General features: G+C 41.6%; 1 protein-coding gene across 3 annotated transcripts; it reads left to right on the top strand.

The window, feature by feature from the left end:
• Positions 1-5,266: 5,266 nt before the first annotated feature.
• Positions 5,267-21,211, top strand: GPR88 (G protein-coupled receptor 88). Of its 3 annotated transcripts, XM_037826537.1 has the most exons (3): positions 5,267-5,514; positions 16,788-16,945; positions 17,405-21,211. In XM_037826537.1, exon 3 carries the CDS (start codon positions 17,474-17,476, stop codon positions 18,626-18,628), a length of 1,155 nt encoding a protein of 384 aa, XP_037682465.1. In that variant the 5' UTR covers positions 5,267-5,514; positions 16,788-16,945; positions 17,405-17,473; the 3' UTR covers positions 18,629-21,211. The 3 variants fall into 3 exon arrangements, with proteins under 3 accessions (XP_037682465.1, XP_037682464.1, XP_037682463.1); XM_037826536.1 differs by lacking the exon at positions 5,267-5,514 and having other exon boundaries at positions 16,564-17,003; XM_037826535.1 differs by lacking the exon at positions 5,267-5,514 and having other exon boundaries at positions 16,565-16,945.
• Positions 21,212-21,964: the final 753 nt, after the last annotated feature.

Raw genomic sequence — 21,964 nt, 5'->3', positions numbered from 1 at the left:
CTGGTTTATAAAGAATTGAGACCATAGAAAAGGAATAAAAGATAAGAACTCCTATATTTACCCACAGATTGGAAAATTGACTATGGATCCATAAATATTCCTTTGTTCATTTTTCCTACGAAGTTTATTTATAGGCTACTGAGAAGCTACAGACATAAAGTTAAAATTGCTGTGATCAAGCTCACAGTCTTCTGAGGAACACAGAAACCTAAACAATTAGCACCCAATCTGTTGAAGTGCTTTTCCTGGGGAATGCAGAGGATAAGAGTGTAGACTCAACTTGAAGAGAGATACAGTGAGAGGAGCCTTCACACAGGAACCAGCATTTGTTTGAGATGATTGTGAAAGTCACAAGGTGTAGGAGTAAATGTTTATGTATTTTCCCTAATTAAAAACCCAAATGTGCTCACCTGGCAAGGTATTAGAAGAAATAACAATCTTCAGACTGACTGGAGCCATCCGGTGCTGGGCCTCCAACCAGCTCACCTCCCCAGCAGGCTCCATACTTTCTAAACTTCAAGGTGGGCCCTAGAAGACATGGTTTGCAGGACAGCGTGAACTACCTGCTCAATCCTTACTGCTTCTCCACCAACTGGCAGAATTGATTAAGGGCATGGAATGAGGGTGAGAAGTTGGAACTGAAAAGAGCAGAGGCATGAAAACACTTTAGCAGAATATAACTTCCCTGACTGTAAATTTCCTCACCTGGCTGTGTTTAAAGGATGCATATAATTTTAACATTAGAACAACTGTAAAATGGGAGTCATATGGAAGGATGGTTCTCAGCCATTAGATGCATTAGAATCACTTTGGGAACCTTTTAAAAATATTGGTGCTCAGGCCCTATTCCAGATCAATTAGATCACAACCTGGGGTATGCAGACTAAGCACTGGTAGTTTTAAGAGCTTCCTAAGTAATTCATGATGCACAGGAGGAATAAGAACCACTAATATAGAGAAAGGGAGACTCAAAATTATTTCAGTTTTAGGTTTTTTTTTAAAACAATGAAATGCTTTCATGTCAATTAAGTTGGGGGGTGGTGGTGCACAGAATAAAGCAAACTTTCCAACCATTTTACATTGTTGTTTTAAAAGAATAACTAAGAGTTTTAGTCTCCAAAAAAGAATGTGGAGAGAGCAGTTGGCTGAGCAGACAAAAAAGTTTGCATTACACGCATAGCTTTGCAAGATAAAGATGCTATAGGACACAGCACTGGAGAACAGCGTAGTATAGCAGTAATGACTAAATGAATGTACAGATATTGCTGTGTCCACCTTAGGAGTAGCCTGTTTGAAAAATTGAATCAGAGTATGGACACTTAGACTACCCATTTGTGTGGGTTGTGGTGGTGGTTAGGATGAAGTGAGGCAGTTCCAACATGGTGCTTAGCATAGTGCTGGGTTGATTTATGCCATTGGTTGCTACCCAGCCTACACAGAGAATCACTGTCTACCTTTCACGCCCAACATCCTGCAAGCATAGAAGGGTTCAGTTTTACTCATTTACTTGAGGGACATTGTGTTTGTCAGGGTTCTCTAGGGAAACAGACAGGAGGTATCTGTAAATATTATGAGATTTTTATAAGAATTGTCTCACATGACTGTGGGGGTGGGCAAGTCCAAATTCCAAAGGGCAAGCTGCTGGCTAGGAACTCCAATGAAGGTTTTTGATGAATTCCCCTGGAGAAGCTGGCTAACTGAAGTAGAGATAGAAATTCTCTTTTCTGACTGTTGAAATCATCACTTCTCCTTTTAAAAACTTCAACTGATTGGGTGAGACTTCTCTCTTTGTTGAAGGCAATCTCTTCAGTTGATTGTAGATGTAATCAGCCATAGATGCAATCAACTTACTCTTTTTTTCTATTATATATTTTTATTTAAATTCAGTTTTATTGAGATATATTCACATATCATACAATCATCCATGGTGTACAATCAACTGTTCACAGCACCGTCATATAGTTGTGCATTCATCACCCCAATCTATCTTTGAACATCTTCCTTATACCAGAAAGAATCAGAACAAGAATAAAAAATAAAAATAAAAAAGAACACCCAAATCATCCCCTCCATCCAACCCTATTTTTCATTTAGTTTTTGTCCCCATTTATCTACTCATCCATCCATACACTGGATAAAGGGAGTGCAATCCACAAGGTTTTCACAATGACACTGTCACCCCTTGTAATCTACATTAATCAACTTACTCTTGATTTAAATCTACACAATGTTCTTACATGAGTAATCAGGTCAGTTCTTGCTTGAAAAAACAACTGGACACCATCACCAGGCCAAGTTGACACATGAACTTAACACAGACATCTAAGTGGAAGTGTCTAGAATGCAGCAGAAATGGGGCGATGTTCTCAACACTTAAATTCCATAAGCAGAGTGGCTTCCAACTGCCCTCTTCTTGCCACTCAATCTCATAGTTTGGCAGTTGCTTTCATTGAGGCTCAGAGGACTGGGCCCAGCATCCACGGAAGGTTTTCAATGCTTATAAAACAAAGGAATACCCTGAGAAAGGGGCTCCTGGAAATTGAGGGTGCCAGTTTGCTTCCTAAGCAAGGAGAAGGGTCCTTATTTTTGAGATGAGGAAAATAGAAGTGTATTAGTTTTTTTAACCACCCAGTGATTGCTTCTATGAAGTCTACTATAAGATATTCCTGGTTTTCGTTTTTTTTCCCTGCTCAGAATAATATAGAGTTTAAAATTACATGAACAATTTCTTAGATTTTTCTTAAGTTATTTCACTTATGATCTTGTTAATCCTGTTTTATTCCAATTAGCAATGATAATTAAGGCCAAGTGCCAAGGAGTATATGGTCATTTTTTCTCCATCAGTACTATATTTGAGAACACACACACACAGCTCTTTTAAAACAATTTGATCTCATCATTTAAATTACCTGAAATAATTTCTAAATGCTTGAGAACCCTTTCCCCTCTCCATCCAATTCCTATCTTTATCAGACAGAAATATTTTAAAGTAGGTTTTTAAAAATAAACTATATTAAACCCTTTACTGGAAAAAAATCACTTTTGGACAGAGACCAAGCCAAAGCAATTTTAGCTCAAATTGGTTTTCCTGGAAAAACTGAAAATGTAGTCCAGAAAAGAAATGCCTTGGCAACTTTACAAATCAACACTGAAAAACTAACAAGATCAGTCTAAATATCCTCCACTTCAACAATTCTCAAATACTAGAGTAGAAGAGAATCCCCTGGGCAGCTTGTTAAAATGCAGATTCCTGGGCCTTGCCAGTAGTACTGAGCCTGACCTATGTGATTTTGGTACAAAAATTGGAAGGTCACAGTTCAATTAACTCTAAGACAAATGTAGAGATTTATAAGTTAACAGGACTAGAGGGAGGACTTGTGTTTGGGATACCATCTCTCAGCCCAGGTGACACCACCTGTGTCAGTGTCCTGGGACCAACTGAGTCAAGGTACAGCTCCCTCACGCTGGGCGTGACTTTGGGCAAGTCCTTTTCTTTCTTTGGCTTCCAGTTTTCTTTTCCATAAAATGAGGAGACGGGATGACACCAACGGTTTATAACATTCAAGCAGTTAATAAAATTCTTCAATCTTCTCTCCAGAAAAATGCATAAATATACTCACACATTTCTTTTTTTTTTTTTTTTTTTTTTTTATTTTTTGCACATAAATTTAGGGAAGTTCACAGTTCACTTAAAGTGTTTACATTTTACTGCCCATAACCTTTGGCAGGGATTCTCAGTGGGGGGAGAGTTAGGGTTTATCAGAATCTGTGTTTCATAATTCCTTTCTTCCCCAACAATTCAAATTTGTTTTCATGAGGGACATGCCCCTTCCTGCCCTCTACCCCCACCCCAGGATAGGAATCACCATTATCACTTGCATGTGCAGCACATATACTATATGCTGGCCACTCAGTTAAGCTGTTTGCATAAATTGCCTCTTTTAATCATTAGAAGACTTTCAGAGATAGATAACATTATCTCCGTTTTACAAAGGAGTAAATTGCGGTCTATAAAGGTCACATGGCTAAAAACAAACAGGCCTTGGATTCGACCCTGAGTTCTTAATCTGCACAACAGGGTTGACATTTTGGGCCAGATAATTCCTTGTTGTGGGGGCTTGTCTGCACAATGCAGGACAGCAGCAGCACCCTCCCTCCACTTGTGACAACCAAAAATGTCTCCAGGCATTGCCAAATGTCCCCTGGGTGACGAAATTGCTCCCAGTTAAGACACACTCCTCTTATATCACTACCGTGGCGAGCCACAGCAGGAAAAAAAAAAAAAACTTGAAAACAATTCAGGTGCATGTGAGCATTCACCAGGACAATAAAGCCCCATGATACAGCTCTTAGAAATTGTGAAAGTATAGTTTCATGAAGCTGGAAACGACTTATAGTTTATTCTGTCCTGAAGGCCTTTACCTGGGGTACATGGAATGTTGTAATAATGTTCTCAAGTTTTTTTTTCTGCCCTATCAAACTTGACTCAATGCCTCTGCCTCAGCAACACTGGCTCACCATGGTAGTGATATAGGAGGAGTATACCAAAGAGCAGTGTGTCTTAACTGCAGCTGAATTACTCCTACACTTGGCTATGAAACACCATGAAGATGTAGTTCTTTTGAAAAACATCTAATACAGTCCAAACAGACCCATACCAACACAATTATCAGTTGTGTAATATATGAGAGACCAGATCTGAGAAAACACAGCTGGGATTTGAATTGGGATTTTAGAAAGTCCAATGTTGTGCTTAGAGACATTGTTCTGTGGTTTGGCTAATAGCAGGGAGGGAAGGCAACAAGAAATGAGCAATGATTCATTGCTACTACTTATACTGTGTTTTTCCAATGTTTATGAAATGGTTGCAATATCATCTTTTGGTGGATTATGAAATTCAGTACTAATAAAGTCCATTTGGGATCCTGTCCGGGGTGGGTGTGGAGTTGGGTATGTGTGTGTGTGTGTGTGTGTGTGTGTTTGGGACAAGCGCTCACTTTAAAAATAGTTTGGAGTATGTAGTTATATGTAGCTTTTAAAGTATTTTAGAACAATCAATAATAATGTTTTGCTGTGTGACTAATGCTAGTTATATCTATTGAGAAATAAAGAGATTGAAATCTTGATCCCATGTCAGAAGTTCCTAAGAATCCTATTTGGTTAACAAACATTCATTAACTACTTACAATGTGTTGCTCTGCCCAAAAAGAACCCTGCCCTTGACTGGTTTACCACTGGGAGAGGGAATAACCAGGAAGGCTGGCTATGGCAGCAAAATGCACAGGTGCTTTAGGTGGACATGGGCTGGACAATCTGGTCATCGGGCATCAAGAGGGACTCTTTGTGCAGGAGGTAAAGTCTGCCCTCAGACCCGGAAGATGAGTAGGATTCAGCAGGACAAGAGTGGGGGAAGATTGTGGAAAGGCAGTGAGGGGCCAGAGGAATAGCATGTACTGAACAAGCAAACAACACCTGGATTGGAAAGAGGAGGGACCAAGACACACTCCAGGAATGGTAAGTCGTAGAGTGTTGGCTGATGTAGACTTGGAGGAGGGAAAGATGAGATGGAGAGGTAAGAATGTAAGAAGTCATGTAGGGACTTATGCAGGGTTGTTTTAAAACTTCTGTAGGCCCTGTCACACATACTGCAACAACAAACTTATTAAAGGTCACACATATTCCACATGAGATAATTTATGAATAATAATGAGTTTCAGTTGATTATTTCATTGCATATTAATTTCTATTTTAATAATTTCTTTTTATATTTCAGAGCTAGTAATTTCTTTCCCCCTGGATATCAAACATTTTCAAAGGGTCTTGAAAAGCTGATAGGCTTTAGGGACCATGCTTATAGGGCCCAAATGCTAGGACAGCCATATTTTAAACCTGCTAATTGCAGGGTTAAGCCTGTGTAACTCTGCTCGTTACTCCCTCCCTCTTCTTTTTTCCTGCCCTTGCTGAGTTTCAGCAGGGCCTGTGGCCACTCAGCTAGAGAGGACATTTCCCAGCTTCTCTTGTGGCAAGGAGCAGCCATGAGACAAGAGTTCTGATGTGTGCACAGAAGTGAGTGTGAAATTTTTGGGTCACATTCTTAAAAAAGAAGCTGGCTGCCTTCCATTTCTTCCTTCTGTAACTCGATAGGCTGTGATGTGGATGTGGTAGTGATGAAACCGCTTCAGCCTTGTAGCCCATGCTAGGGCAGTGATTCTCGACATTAGCGTGCATCAGAATCACCGGAGGGTGTGTTAAAAACATGATTGCTGGGCCTCAGCCCCAGTAATTCTAATTGTAGTAAGTAAGAATCATTTCTAATGAGTTGCTAGCATCAATTCCCAAGCGATGCTGATGTTGCTGTCTAGATAGCACACTTTGAATACCACTGCCCTAGGGGATGGTGGAGCAGTAGGAGAAGATACCTGAGTTTCTGGATTGTTTTATGGAGTACATCTGTGGTCCACTTGTATGGCTTATTCACACCTGGACTGTCAATGTGCAAGAGAAATAAATTATTATCTTTCTTTTAGGGGGGTAGAGGTGCCACTGTAGTTTCCAGTCTCTGTGTTGTAGTAGCTTAATCTACAGCAGCTAAACCATGAAACTTTGCCAAGGGAGGACGTGAAACTTTGCCAAGGGAGGCAGTGTAGTGTATTGGCTGAGTATGGGGCTAATAACTAAGTTTAAATCTGAGTTCTGCCACTTTCTAACTGTGTGATTTTGAGAAAGTTATTTAATCTCTTTGTGTTGTCCTGGCCCGCGGGACTTTCAACCGAGGCTCTAACTCCTGCGAGGGAAGAATGGTATGGGACAAGAGACACGAAGAATGACAGCAAAACAGGTTTCTGATCAAGCTGCAAAATTTTATTGAAGAGGCAGGGTATATATACTCTAAGGGTGGAGGGAGTGGCTAGTAACAACAAGTGGCGGTCTGGGATTGGTGGCTGCTGTTGCTAGGGTGGATGGCCAATGGGCGGCTACTGTTTAGGCGCGAACTAGCTACTGCTTAGGCGGGAACTACTGTTACTTCCTTGAAGAAGGCTAATTATAGCTTAGGCTGTTCTTGCATCAGCCCTGGCGGCCATGTTGCATGTTACCGGTATCGCTGAAGGTGAATATTATATATGCTACCTTAATTGTCCCCAACACTAAACCATGAAACTTTGCCAAGGGAGGACATGAAACTTTGCCAAGGGAGGCAGTGTAGTGTATTGGTTGAGTATGGGGCTAATAACTGAGTTTAAATCTGAGTTCTGCCACTTTCTAACTGTGTGATTTTGAGAAAGTTATTTAATCTCTTTGTGCCTCAGTTTTCTCATTTCACCTAGAGCTCAAACCCCATTTCTAGGTCATATCTGGTACCAGGACTCCAGAATTCTCTGCTCCAGTGGCCATGAGCAAATTTCCAAGGTCTGTGTGGGCCTTCTCTCTGGATTTGTCCTCCTGATGGCTGGATGTTCTCTCTAGGTGCAATCCCAGGTCTGAGGGTTTGCCAAATGGTGGCTGTGGGACAGGGGTGTGGATGGGACCTGGACTGGCAGGCTGGAGTGCCCTTAACCTTAAACATGAGGCCCCTCTGGCTTGTAATGACAACAGGGGTTGGGAAAAGAAGGGAGCCATGGGTCAGAGGCAAGCTCTCCAAAGCTGTTATATTCCAGTAGCATTGATCTCCAAGAAGACTGAAAATTCTAAATTGGAGCTTAGCTTTCCAGTTGTCATGAAAATATATTTGTCAAGGTAGGAAAATAGAATGTATTTTATTTAACATTTCAATGGCTTGACTTATGATTTGAGATATTTAGACATATGGCATGTGGACCTCCATCTGGACTCCTGCCCTGACCCAGCAAATTAAGAGGTGAGCCTGGCTACCTTGTGGACCTGGGGTGAGGACTGAATAAAACAACAGATAAAAATTCCCATGCTTTGTACACATGGAGTGCACTCAATAACATTAGCTATGCTGCTACTGCTACTTCTCCTGAGGCCAAGAGGGGCCATTGAAGGGTTTTAAGTAAGACAGTAACATTTGTTCACCATTTTTTTTTCCCCTACAAATATTGATTATAGGTCTACTATGTCCAGCACTATTCTGGATGCTGCTGATAAAAGCAGTGAACAAAGCAAGGTTCCTCCTTCCCAAGAATGTATATTACAATAGGGAGTGGGGAGACATATATAAATAAAAATATTTAACATGTGGAACGATGTTAAGACTTTGGGGTTTTAGAAAGATCATTTTGACTAGAGGGAGGCAAGATTGCAAGTAGAGTTCAGTTAGGAGCTCGTGGGGATGATCTAGAGAAGAGATGATGGTTGCCTGTTGTAAAGCAGTGGCAGAGTGAATAGAGATCAGTGAACAGATTTAACAAACGTTAATGTGATAGAATGATGACACTTGCTGATTGATGGATATAGGGAGGAAGATAGGAAGGAATCAAAGATGGCAGCTGGGATTCTGGCTTACACATCAGGATAATGGTAATACTGTTCACTGAAATTTGGAACACAGGAAAAGGAGGGACTGGTTTGGAAAGATGAAGGAATCAGTTTTGGACATTTGGGGTTTGAGATGTCTATAAAATACCCAGTAGGCAATTTTATACATGGGTGGACTTTGGCCAGTTGGAAAGGAAATCTCGTCCTCTTCTCGAGTCCTGCTCTCTTGGATCTGCATTTAATGAGTCTAGAGGTCTTTAGAGGGGACATAAGGGAGCAGTTTAGGCTGGTAAATATTTTTATATGGATCAGAAGCTGAATATGAGTATATTTTGTAAACCAGTTTGTCTGATTTCACATCACTCTGTTTATTGTCTATCTTCTTCTGGCATTTAGTAAAGTATTTAAATATTTCAGTCTATCTCATTCATATATAATGGAAGAGAGGAGTATGTGTTCACTCTTGGGCTACAGTGATGATTAAAGAGGAGCACCATCCTCATAAGCTAGTGTGCAGAAGCAGTGGAAATCACAAAATGAGCTTCAAGATGGAGGAGAATCTCCCAAAACATTCTAGGGCTATGAAACCCAGCAATGGATATGGCTCATCTTGCCAATCTTGGAATATTTGAGTTTAATTTCATTAAAGAAGACAGAGATTTCTTTGAAGAAGGCCTCCATGCTCTTCAGCACCCATTCCCTTGGGACTTTATACTTGGAATATCCTGCCTCCAGTTTCTTGACACTCCTTGGAAAAGCTCATCACATTTTTCAAAGCTGAGTTCAACACCATCTTCTCTGTAGAGCTACCCTGCCCCCATCCTTCTTTCAGCACAGTTAATTGCTTTATCTTCTAAACTTCTGTAGCACCTTGAACATTTTTCCTTTCTAGCACTTTTCATATTGTGTTAGAACTAAATAATCTCTGTTTCTCCCATTTCTTCTCCACCCTCTCCATATCCTTATCCAGCCTATAAAATAAAAATGGAAAGGTTGTGTATTTATGCTTAGACCAGCATACCTGTCTTCCCCGTGCCAGGGGATGGTCACAGTGGCAATTAGTGCCAGTTCTAAGGGCTCAGCCTTCAAGATTCCATTCAATTTTCAACATCATCTCCTCTTCGAAGACTTTCCTGACCTCTAGGCAGTTACGCATTTCTTCTTCTGTGACTAGTCTCGCAGTATCTTATGTATTTGTTATAGCATTTAGCACATTACTTTATGACTATTTTGCTTATATATTATGCTTACTCCTCTAGACTGAACTCTTTGAATGCTAGGAATAGATGCTATTTATCTTTATACCTTCATTGTCCGGCACATAATAAGGGCTCAATACATTTATGTATATGGGTAAATAGATGTGATGATAAATAGATAGGTATGTATTTTATTTAAACCACATCTCCTTTTGCAACATATAATAAGTATCTTACAATTAAAATATATATTATAATAAAATGTCAATGGAAATAGAAATCAGATAATTTTCTAGAAAAATATAATAATCAAAATTCCTCAAAAAAAAAAAAAAAAAGTTGAGCCTGCATAGACCAATAACCCTAAGAGAAATGAAAATGGTAGGCAAAGATCTCTGTCTGAAATTGTCACCAGGCCCAGAGAGAATTTGCAGATAAGTTCCACAATGCCTATAAAAATTTTCTAGAAACAGACAAAAAGACACCTTTAATCTTGTAACTTCAGAATAATTTTCAGAATAAGGAAGGACAAGACTAGCACAAGAAAATTACATTAATTAGGCCTCATTTATGATGCAAAAATCTTAAAAAATTTATTAGCAAAAATAATTCTGCAATCTATTAAAAAGGACAGTACGCTTTGACCTAACAGGGTTTATCACAGGAATACAAAGAGGACTAAACTTTTAAAAACATCAAATGTAATCCACTATATTAGCAGTTAAAGGAAAAGTAATTTATTTCATATAAAAAACTCTTACTAGAATTAGATAGAAATGTTTCCTACTTGATAGAAAATATATTAGAAAACTGCAACAAACACTATATTTGGTGATGAAATGTTAGAAACGTTCCCATTTAGTTTGACTACTTTCAGTAATGGACTGGAGAATCTAGCCAAAGAAATAAAATAAGAAAAAGAAATTTGGTGTGATTATTGGAAAGGAGGAGACAAAGTTGTTATTTATAGATGACATAATTCTTTATCGATAAAATCCAAGTCAATGGATAAATTATTTGAACAAATAAGAATTATGCAAAATATCTGGATACAAATTAACATACAAGAATGAAAGGTTTTTAATAGCCAGAATAACCAAATAAAAAATAGGATAGAAAAAGATCTGATTCACAGTAGCAACAAAGAGTACTAAATATTTTTAAAAAATACATCAGAAATGTTCTGTGTAGAGAATGTTCACGTTTTACCAAAGGGTGTAAAACAAGAACTGAATAAAGGGATATTATGGATGGTTGTGGATGGGAAAATGCAATAGTTTTTTGCCAGGGGAAGAAGCACACATACCACTCTTAATATCGCTACAGATGGGAGGGAATTTCCCCTCTACTTTCAGCTGAGAAATGTATGGGAAGAAAGGATCCAGTTTCTCTCCATGCTGCCATTCACATCTCCCAGGGGAATAAAGGCGGGGCTTATCTGATAGATGAGTTTGAGGGCAGGAAATTGACAGACTCATCTCTGCACCTTCTTTGTTCCCTTTTGGATTAGCTTTCAAGCAGCAAGGCTGCTTTCTAATTTGGGGGCAGGCCCTTGATTGTCCAGTGCTGCTGTGCCTGGGTAGATAAAGTCACCTGATTCTGGGGGAAGAATTCATAAGCCATGTTCTCCAGTCAGTTTTATCAGTAATAAAGTTGGCAGTTTGGCCTCCATCTGTCTGTTTCCTGTGTCTTTTTTCCTGAGTTAGTTCAGAACTCAGGGCATGGATGTCAATGGGTACTCCTTTTTGTTCTCACCCTCCAGTCTCTAAATGAATATATGAATTCAGTACAAGCTCAAGATACCCTTGCAATTTTTCATAGAATCAGACAATCTAAGCTTAAAGTTCATAGGGAAGACTAAATGTTCAAAAATAGCCCAGACACTTTTTTAAAAGAGTGAAAACACTTCATGAAATAAATAAGAATGATTGCAATCAAGAAACAACTTCATTTCTTGCCCTCTACTTGCCTACTCTCCACTGATGATGCAAATATGCTCATTCACTGCCACTGGATGAGATCTGGAGTAGGCTTCTCGCTTTTAGAAAATAAAAAGACCTCCAGTAATTTTCAGTCACAAGAATGGTCTCATTTTGATAACTGATGCATCTGGTCTAGTGTAATAATAATTATTTATTACCATTTTGATACTTAAGGTAACTGGTCGACTATAATAATTAACTCTGGAGTTAATTCCAATTTAAGCTTCTCTTTTTTCTTACCCTGCTTTGTGCTGACTACCAAGCAGGAAAAGAGCCTGTGGCTGGCTTCTTCTCAGGTCTCCAAGAGGACCCCCAGCACCCCTGCCTCCCTGTGTTCAAAACCTTGCATAGTCTCCTCCCACAATGTACAAAGTTGGTCTGTGTGTGATCACAGAATACAGCATAAGTGATGAATGTCACTTCTGAGATTAGGTTATATAAGGCCCTGCAGCTTCCTCGTGGCTGCGCTCTCTCTCTCTCTCTCTCTCTCGGATCACTCACTCTAGGGGAAGCCAGCTACCATGAAAAGCCCTTTGGAGAGGCCCATATAGCTACTTTGGAAGTGGCTCCTCCAGCCCCAGACAATCCTTCAGATGACTGCTGCTTGACTGCAACTTTGTAAAAGTTCCTGAGCCAGAACCATGCTATTCCTAGATACCTGAACCCTACAGCAAGCGCATCTAGAAAGTACTTGACCTCAGAAACTGTACAAGATAACAAATGTTGGTTGTATTTGGCTGCCAAGTTTTAGGGCCACTTGTTATGCAGCAATAGATAACTAATATCTTACGATTCTTTTTGTCTTACATTTTCAATCTTGGCTCCCTCACTCACTAGGCTGCCTCTGGCTTTCCTAGGAATGAAGTAGGGAGAAGGATGTGAGGTAAGGGATAGGAAAGGTCTTACGTGATTGATACAATCCTGATCTGGCACTAGTGCTCTCTGGCTCTGAGGGTGGTGGTGGCAGTGGTGGTAGTGATTAAAGCTGACTCTAATTTAGGTATTTTTTGTGGGTTCCTGAGAGACATTTATCACCAAGAAGCTATCACATGCAGTTTCCTTAACATGGGCAATATCTCTTCTGGCTGGCTACTCAACTTCCTCCTTAGTCTTAGGTGTTTGGTTTTTTTTAAATGTAATTTTATTGAGATATATCCACATACCATACAATCCATCCAAAGTATACAATCAATGTTCACAGTGTCATAACATAGTTGTGTATTCATCACCATGATCATTTTTAGAACATTTGCATTATTCCAGAAAAATAAATAAAAAGAAATAAGAAAACTCCAAACATCCATCTCCCTTACTCCCCCTTCTTATTGACCACTAGTATTATACTCTAACCAATTTTAAGACTTACAATAGAGGTAGGTTAACCAAGACAGTGTAGTATTGTTAGAGATACATAGATCAGTGGAACAGAACAAAACATCCAGAAGTGGATCCATACAAACACAGGCAACTGACTTTTGTTGCTGTTGTTGTTGTTGTTGTTGTTGTTGTATAGTTATACAATCATTATCAAAGATCAGGTTTACTGGATTCCAGTTCAACAACTTCAGGTATTTCCTTCTGGCTATTCTAAAACACTAGACAATAAAAGAAATATCTATCTAATAAATTAATAGTCACAGTCATTTGTTGAATCTTAATTTCTCAGTTACACCTCCTCTCTCTCATTTGATCATTCTCTCGATCTTCAGGGATACCTGGGCAATGACCATTTTAACATTTTCATACTGGAAAGAGGTGTTGACCTTATGGGGTAGAGGCATGAAACTGGCTGATGTTCTTGGAGAGACTGGTACCTCTGGGCTTCAGGTTTATCTGGCATGGGATCAATCTGGAGGACTTAAGTTTTGAAAATATAAAATTACTAAGAAAAACTTTTATAGAGACTTTGATAGAGCCCAGAGCACTCCTTAGCATTTTCAGGATACTGTTGGTTGGGGCTTGGCATTATGTGGTAGTTTGCAATATCTGGCTAAAGCCTGCATAAGAGTAACCTCCAGAATGACCTTTCGATTCTGCTTGAAATCTCTCAGCCACTGAAACTTTATTTTGTTTCATTTCTCTTCCCCCTTTTGGTCAAGAAGGCATTCTAATCCCATGCTGCCAGGGACAGGCTTATCCTTGGGAGTCATGTCCCACGATGTAAGGAGGGTAGTGAGTTTATTTGCAGAGTTGGCTTAAAGAGAGAGACCACATCTGAGCAACAGAAGAGGCTCTCTGGTGGTGACTGTTAGGCACAATTACAAGCAGGCCTAGCTTCACCATTGCAGAAATAAGTTTCATAAGGGCAAGCCTCATGATCAAAGGCTTGGCTTATTAAATTGGAGTCCCTAATGATTGAGAGAACATCAGGAATTACCCAGGTGGGGAAGTTTAATAAATCCACATTCTCCCCCAGTCCCTCAAGAGGACTTTGCAAATACTTTTTTATTGTACGCCCAAAATACTCTGAAATGGATCCAGGTACTACATTAACCAGTACAGACTAATAAAATCTCATTCCCTATTCTAGGTTCCATGTAATTAGGTTGTTTAAATAAACTGACCAGACAGGTTAAATTAGATAGTGTGCTATTGAAAATTTAAATTTTGGACCAAATAAACATCCTTCCTTTGGTCTAACACAGATGTTGAAGTTTTAAAATACAGAAACCTGAATTTACCCTGAATTCTGATTTACCTTAGTCCTAACCAAGTCTCTTTCATTCGTATCTCTAATTGAAGTCTGATCTCTTTTTCAGCTTCTTTAACGGTTGCTCCCTGGACTACTGCTGACTTTCAGAGCTGTGGAACTCTAACTCTGAGACTCAGGTGTCATACAGACGCCTGAACTTCCAGGGAACTACCTTGTTATACATAAAGAGCACAGCATCTCAGAATTTAGAAATAACAGGAAAAGTTCAGGAATAGATGTGACTGCTGTAAGAGCTTACAATCTAGGAAACATTACAGTGAGTCTCAGGTTTTTTTTGACAGTTTGCCCCACAAAGGCTCTTGTTTAAGTATGGGTCTGGCACATTCACTGTATCCTAAACTCCCAGAGAAGTCAGATCAGTTTCTTTAAGTTCCATTGTGGCTCCTCTTATTCAGCTTGAGGCGAGAGGAAAACACCTTCCTTCCCTCTGCTATGCTGTGATGAGGGAAAATGTCTCAGCACACTAACATTTTACAAAGGAATTCTCTCATTTCTAACCAGCCTCAACTTTGTACATCCTTGAGCTGGGAGCAGGGGCAATGGTCATGAAAATGGTATCTGGCCACTTCTTTTGTAATCCTGGAAACTTTGCTTTGGAATGTAAGAGTAAGAGATCAGTTATCCAAAGACTTCCTATCCAGAAATTACCATCTGGAAAATAAGTGACAGTCACAAGTAAACCAAAATCTCCAAGTCATTTTGTTTCTTTTAAAGACTGCTGCCAAAACCCACGCCTTTTAGCTGTGTTTACAGGAGAGTCTCAGTCTCAATCAGAGTCTATTTAGTGTTATTTTGCATCTGATGCCAATAAAATGTGATATTTAGTTTCCCTGCTGTCTTAGCTTGCCAGGGCTGCTATAATAAATATCACAGGCTGGGTGGCTTAAGCACTAGAATTTATTGGCTCACAGTTTGGGAGGCTAGAAGTCTAAAATCAAGGAATCATCAAGGCCATGTTTTCTCCCTAAAGTCTTTAGTGTTCTGGTGATGGCAGTTCTCTGTCACATGGTGATGTCCTTGGTCTTCTCCTGTGGCTTTCTTTGACTTCTGGCTTCCATGTCTCCTGGTTTCTCTCTATAAGGCCTCCAGTAATATGGATTAAGGCTCTCTCCTCCCTGATTAAGTTGGTCACACCTAAATAGGATCTTTGAAGAACCTATTCACAAATCAGTATACATTTTACTGATAATACCTCCTCAAAGGGTCCTATTTACAAATGAGTTCACACCCATGGGAATGCAGATGAGGAACATGCCTTTTGTTGTGGTACATGATTCAATCTATCACACCTGCCCATAGTATATTAGAAGCATCAGACAAGATCATAGGGAGGAGGCAGCTATTAGTGGCTGGTACATTCACAGGGATGTCAAAAGCTAACCCCACAGAAAGCAACACCTAGCAAGTACCTGACTCATAGTAGTAAGTCATCAATAAAAACTGGTTGAAAAAATGAAAACCACTAAAAGACCCAAGATATTTAGCAAACAGGGCCCAGAAGCACGCAAGCAGAGAGCCCTCTATTGCTTAGGAATCTCTAAAGCTATCCCTGTGTTACAGTGAAGCCATACAACCAACATATTTATGATAAATTCTGAGTACTCAAAAAAAGGAGGAGGGGATTTAGATGACCTGTATCTTAGAAGCAACTGATGAGGAGGTTGAGATATAAAACAGAAACCAGTTAGCAGGCTAGAGTAAAACTCCAAATGAAAGATGATAAGAGCTCAAGTCAGACAGAAATAGAAGAACAATTTCATCTCCAAACTTGGTGAAGGATTAAGTGTTCAAAATGGGGGGTGGCGGGATGTTGAAGACGACTGCAGTGTAAATCATGATTTAAATTGAGGCTTGGGAATTCTCTGGGGATAATTATCTATGTCTCATCTTACCAAAGAAAAAAAGGAATTTCAATTAGAATATAAAATAATTCTCCCTAAAAATCTGTTTTGCCCAAGTGTGGGAATGAAGACATCCATCCTGGATGCTGGGAGTATGTTTACCTCTCAGAAAAAAACTTGCCCCCAGGATGTGTTGGACTGGGTTGAAACACCTTGGGATATACGATATGTAATTCTAACACTCAAGGGAAGAAAGGAAGAAGGGAAAGAAAAATGAAGCAGGGTGAAAAAAAATAAGAGAAAGAGAGCAAGAGAAAAGAAAAGACAGAGAAACTTGTTAATTACACGACTTTCTGAGCAAGATATTTTTCTTCTTCTCACAAGTTAGAAGCTATTGAATAATTCATGCTAAGCATGGAAAGGCTGCCTTTTCCCTGGGTGATGTATAACTGAGCAAGAGAGTGCTTCGGATGGGTTCGGTACATCAGGCACCACTCTTGCTTCTGAGCATAGGGTGCTACTCCTCTTGAGCTCAGCTTCTGCTTTTGCAGCCAAGCATCCCTGAGGCTGCTGCCTGCCTGCCCACCTATCTGGCTATTTTCTTTACTTTCCCCAGCCCTGCTGCCAGCTGAGAAATCTCCCTGCAGCTGCTGTTTCCTGCCTAGGACCATATGCGTGGATGCTGCTTGGGACAAGTGGACACTTGCTCCTGGCACTGATCCCAGCTGAGTTTCTCCTGTTGATATCTGGACCACAGATGCTGCTGCTGAGGAGGTATTTTCTGGCATCCCTCCCTCTGCTACTGCCAGCTTAGGACCAACCCCAAAGCAAGGTACCCCCCACCCCTTTCTCCTGGCATTTTCCCCAGCTGGGATATCCCTGCCTTCTCCTGGAAACTAGGGGCTCCAGAAGGCAATATTCCCGTGTGAGTGTCTGAGTGCATGTGTGCATGAGTGTGTGTGTGTGTGTGTGTGTGTGTGTGTGCACGCGCGTGCTCGCGCTGAGGGAGGAGAGAATGTCCTTAATGTTGCTCTGTTCTGCGGCTTCTCTGTGCTTGCTGAATGCAAAGAGACCTTTCCCGGGGCATCGGAGACATTTCCGAAGCAGATACCTGTCATCTGCCACCCCCGTTCTCCTCGAGCTTCCTCTCCCCCCTCCCCCAGCCCATTATTCTGCTTCAGCCTTTTGTGTCAGTGGCAGAGGACTGAAGGGATGTCGTTGCCCTCCCCGCAGGGAAGTGTCACGATGGGCCGCGCTGCAAGAAGCCGTCGCTAGCGAGCGAGGTGTGAAGAGTTGGTCAGAATGACCAACTCCTCCTCCACGTCCACCTCCTCCACCACCGGGGAATCGCTGCTGCTGCTCTGCGAGGAAGAGGAGTCCTGGGCGGGCCGGCGCATCCCGGTGTCCCTCCTGTACTCGGGCCTGGCCATCGGGGGCACGCTGGCCAACGGCATGGTCATTTATCTCGTGTCTTCCTTCCGCAAGCTGCAGACTACCAGCAACGCCTTCATCGTGAACGGCTGCGCCGCGGACCTCAGCGTTTGCGCCCTCTGGATGCCGCAGGAGGCGGTGCTCGGCCTCCTGCCCGCGGGTTCTGCAGAGCCCCCGGCGGATTGGGACGGCGCGGGAGGCAGCTACCGCCTGCTGCGGGGCGGGCTGTTGGGCCTCGGGCTTACTGTGTCCCTCCTGTCCCACTGCCTCGTGGCCCTGAACCGCTATCTGCTCATCACCCGGGCGCCCGCCACCTACCAGGCGCTATACCAGCGGCGCCACACGGCGGGCATGCTGGCGCTGTCCTGGGCGTTTGCCCTGGGCCTCGTGTTGCTGCTCCCGCCCTGGGCGCCGCGTTCCAGCGGTACACCGCCGCGCGTCCACTACCCTGCGCTGCTGGCCGCCGCGGCGCTGCTTGCGCAGACGGCGCTACTGCTGCACTGCTACCTGGGCATCGTGCGCCGCGTGCGCGTTAGCGTTAAACGGGTCAGCGTCCTCAATTTCCATCTGCTGCACCAGCTACCGGGTTGCGCCGCCGCCGCCGCCGCCTTCCCGGCCGCCCCACACGCTCCCGGCCCTGGCGGCGCTGCGCACCCGGCTCAGGCTCAGCCACTGCCACCCGCGCTGCACCCGCGGCGGGCGCAGCGGCGTCTCAGCGGCCTGTCGGTGTTGCTGCTCTGCTGCGTCTTCCTGCTGGCTACGCAGCCGCTGGTGTGGGTGAGCCTGGCCAGCGGCTTCTCGCTGCCCGTGCCCTGGGGCGTGCAGGCGGCCAGCTGGCTTCTGTGCTGCGCCTTGTCCGCGCTCAACCCGCTGCTCTACACGTGGAGGAACGAGGAGTTCCGCCGCTCCGTGCGCTCCGTCCTGCCTGGCGTTGGCGACGCGGCGGCCGCTGCTGTCGCCGCCACGGCCGTGCCAGCCGTGTCCCAGGCGCAGCTGGGCACCCGCGCCGCCGGCCAGCACTGGTGACCCGGCTTAGGCTGGAGGGAACCGGAGATTCCCGGCTTCCAACTTCCTTGGCCATCCTAGCCTCCTTCCCTCCAAAGTATGCCCTGCCCGAATGAAGACTCGCACTGTGAAATCCAGTAACCCGGTGCGATTTCGCCTTTGACCCCAGTGGGGTACCTGAACCAAGATCTCTTTCGAAATGGGGACCCCCAAGTGGACGGCCACCTTTGTTTCTGTGTTTTAATAAATCCTAGAATCAAAACGCCGGAGACTTCAAGAACTTGCCAACTGGCATTTTAAAAGATCCGGTTAATAAATTTCAGCACCGTTTGTTTTTGAAAAAGAGCTTTGACAACGTATTTAACCATTGCCATCTTCATTGTCTTATAATATATATGAAGCGCCTTGAGTGTGCATGAACCAAAGGAAATAATATTTAAGAGGTATTTTAGAAACTAATTTATCTTTGATGATGTCTCTGTTACAATTTAGCCTTTGTATATTAACCCAAAAGTGAAGCCACATTTGTGCACACCGCTATGAGTTGCCGTTTAGGCCTCAAGCCCTTTATTGTTAAAGGGTTTTATAAAGCAAAGTCAATCTTGAAGGAAATAGAATCTTAACCAGTGAGAAAAAATATGTAATAGCTTTTTACATTCCTCAGACTGAAAATTGCCATTGAGTATAACTAAAAAAATTCCAGTTTGATAATTGGTGGCCTGTGCCAGCAACAGAATTTCAAAAACAAATAAGGGGGTTATCTATTTTAGGCACCAGTTTCACGTTTTCTATAGCATGCACACTTGTTGCTACCCTCATTTAGTAACCGATTTTCTTGCCTTATGAGTGTGATTGTAGCTCTAAATATTCTGTAGTATAATGATTGCTAAGGAGAATAAGTTCTGCTTTGTCTTTAACATTTAAAATATCTCAATGCACATAATATAATTAAACACTAATAATACCAAGATTGCATAACTAAAGTTAGCTGTTATTGCATGCTCCTAGATGCTAGAACTTATTGGGCATGTAGTATACTAAAGCAATACCCATTAGAAAAGGACCACTGGACACTTTACTTCTTCCAGATACCAGAAGAAGTGGCCTTGTATTATTGGAAAAGAGACACAGAAACACCTCTGGCTTCCTAGAGATCTTCTTCTCTTGACCTAATTTGTGAGGAAACCCCAGATTGGGACTTTATCTGGCAAATGGAACCACAGTCAAGATGGATCAATCACATGGTTTGATTCTGCAAAGTGATCTGTGCTCTTTAGATAAGCTACACATTAGAAAGCAACACTTTGTTTTTACGAAGTTCATATATATTACCATGACATTTAACATTAATATTGTGTCTGTTGAAGGTCTAATAACTGTTATGCTTAATGAACAGTTCAAATGGGAATCTGTTCTAAAATATGTTATTTGAGGTTTGTCATTTTTACCTTTGGTATACTAAATTTATTTAGAAATACTTGAAATGCAAAATTGTGTGAAACCACTCTATAAAATTAAAATGGGAAGAAAGTAATTTTAAATGATTATATATCTGTATCCTGACTGCTAAAGACATCAAATTGGGGACCAAACATCCTCAGCTACTTGTGTAATTTAGAAACAAAAACTGCTGGCTTTGGTTGCACTCCACCTGGACATTTTAAGCCAGGATTTTAGAGACACTTGCGCATTTGAATAATCATGGGAGTTGCGGGAAGCTTTGAAATGTTTATAGAAAACCAAAACAAATATGTTCATCACAAATACGATCAGCAGTCATTTTACTGATCTATCCCCTTTGTGCATGCACCATTTCTCTTTTACTACGATTTCATCTGTTCCCATTTTCCTTGATTCAAATATTTAATTAAAATTCAGATAACTCTCTGAGTTTTTTTTTTTCTTTTTTCTTTGCTCTGATTCTTATTTTCTGCATACCTCCATGAGAACATTACAGAGGACGTATTATTCCAAAGCACCAGTAATGAAAGTAACTTCTTTGTGCTGGCTTTATTTAATTTTATTTCTAGCTACCATTTTTTTCTACTTTATATAATTAAATGTGGCCAGTATTTCAGCATTAAAAAAGAAACAGGTATAATTTGCTTTCTGTAAACATGGTTGTTTGAGGAATAGGCTGCAATAACAACACAGAGCTGAGGATTTTCCGTTTTGGGGGAGTAGGATGTGTACTGGACACTTCTATAAAATCGTTTCCTTTAATGTGGGCTTTATCTGTTTATCACTGTGAATGCTGTGAAAGATTTCTCCCACTGCTCCTGTATTTGCCACACATACAAACTCAGCTTTGCAAGTGTAGACCTGATATCTTGCAATGTGTCCAGGTAACATTGAAAACCATCTTATACTGGCTCACTGCCAGGTAGGAGACCTACTTTAGGTTATATTTACTGGTAATTAACTCTGCAGGACTGATTCACTTTTAATTTCAAATAGCAATGATGTGTCTAAAAATGCCTTAGTAGGGCACTAGCTGTGAATGCTGGAGTTATTGCTTTTACAAATTAAGTTAATGGAGATTGTGTTCTTATTTAAATGAAACCACATATTATCCACACAGGAATAAAAAAAAATCCTAATTGCTCCCGTGGGCTGCCCTACTTTGCCTTTTCTGCTTTTTTTTTTTTTTTTCCTCTTGAGTATATGACTGTTAAACCCTCGCCCCCCTCACTCTTTCTCACATATATTTTAATGGCTACATTCTAGGCTGTAGGTAATAGGTATTAACCCCAGAACATCCCTCTTTCCAAAATGAAGTTATGTCCATAAACAAGAATCCTGTTTTGTGCAGAGGCATCCACAGATGGCTTTTGTTTTAAACACTATAGGGAGATTTCCAAGGTCAGACAAGTTTCCTTTTGTCTCAGAATTAAAGTTTCTACAATGGAAGTATTGTTCTGCTCAGAAGGACCAAGTGGGAGGATAGAGTGAGGCAGAAGAAAGAAGAAGTGGCTTTCTTTAATCCTCTGATAGAGAAAGTCCTTGAAAAGATCTGCTCACCCACTGAAGTTTAGTTCATGGATGCTTTGACTCAGAGTTCAGGGCGACCCTGTTCTTCTGACGGCAACTGTTTTGGCCAACTTCACTTCTTCCTGTATAACCTTTTTTCTGTTCTCCAGGGGCTCAGCTGATCCAGTTCTCCTGCAGGCCTATGATCTGACTTGACAAAGGGAATTAACAGTGGCATAAATTGAGCTTCAAAAACTGAGACAAATTGTAGATACCCCTTACCTTCAGAGGCCTGCCCCTAATGTTCGTGGAGCTCTTGGTCTGCAGTTACAGGGAGGGCCCTTTCTTCCCCCCTACTGTCCCTTTCATGTATGGGTGAGGCTCAGC

The sequence above is a fragment of the Choloepus didactylus genome, chromosome 2 (assembly GCF_015220235.1).
Source record: "Choloepus didactylus isolate mChoDid1 chromosome 2, mChoDid1.pri, whole genome shotgun sequence".
NCBI classification, from domain to species: Eukaryota; Metazoa; Chordata; class Mammalia; order Pilosa; family Megalonychidae; genus Choloepus; species Choloepus didactylus.
The sequence above is the reverse complement of the archived record's forward strand: the minus strand, read 5'-3'. Positions and strand labels throughout refer to the sequence as shown.

What these genes read in the sequence shown, in the direction of transcription:
- GPR88 (XM_037826537.1), top strand. Translation starts at nt 17,474, where the DNA reads ATGACCAACTCCTCCTCCACGTCCACCTCCTCCACCACCGGGGAATCG.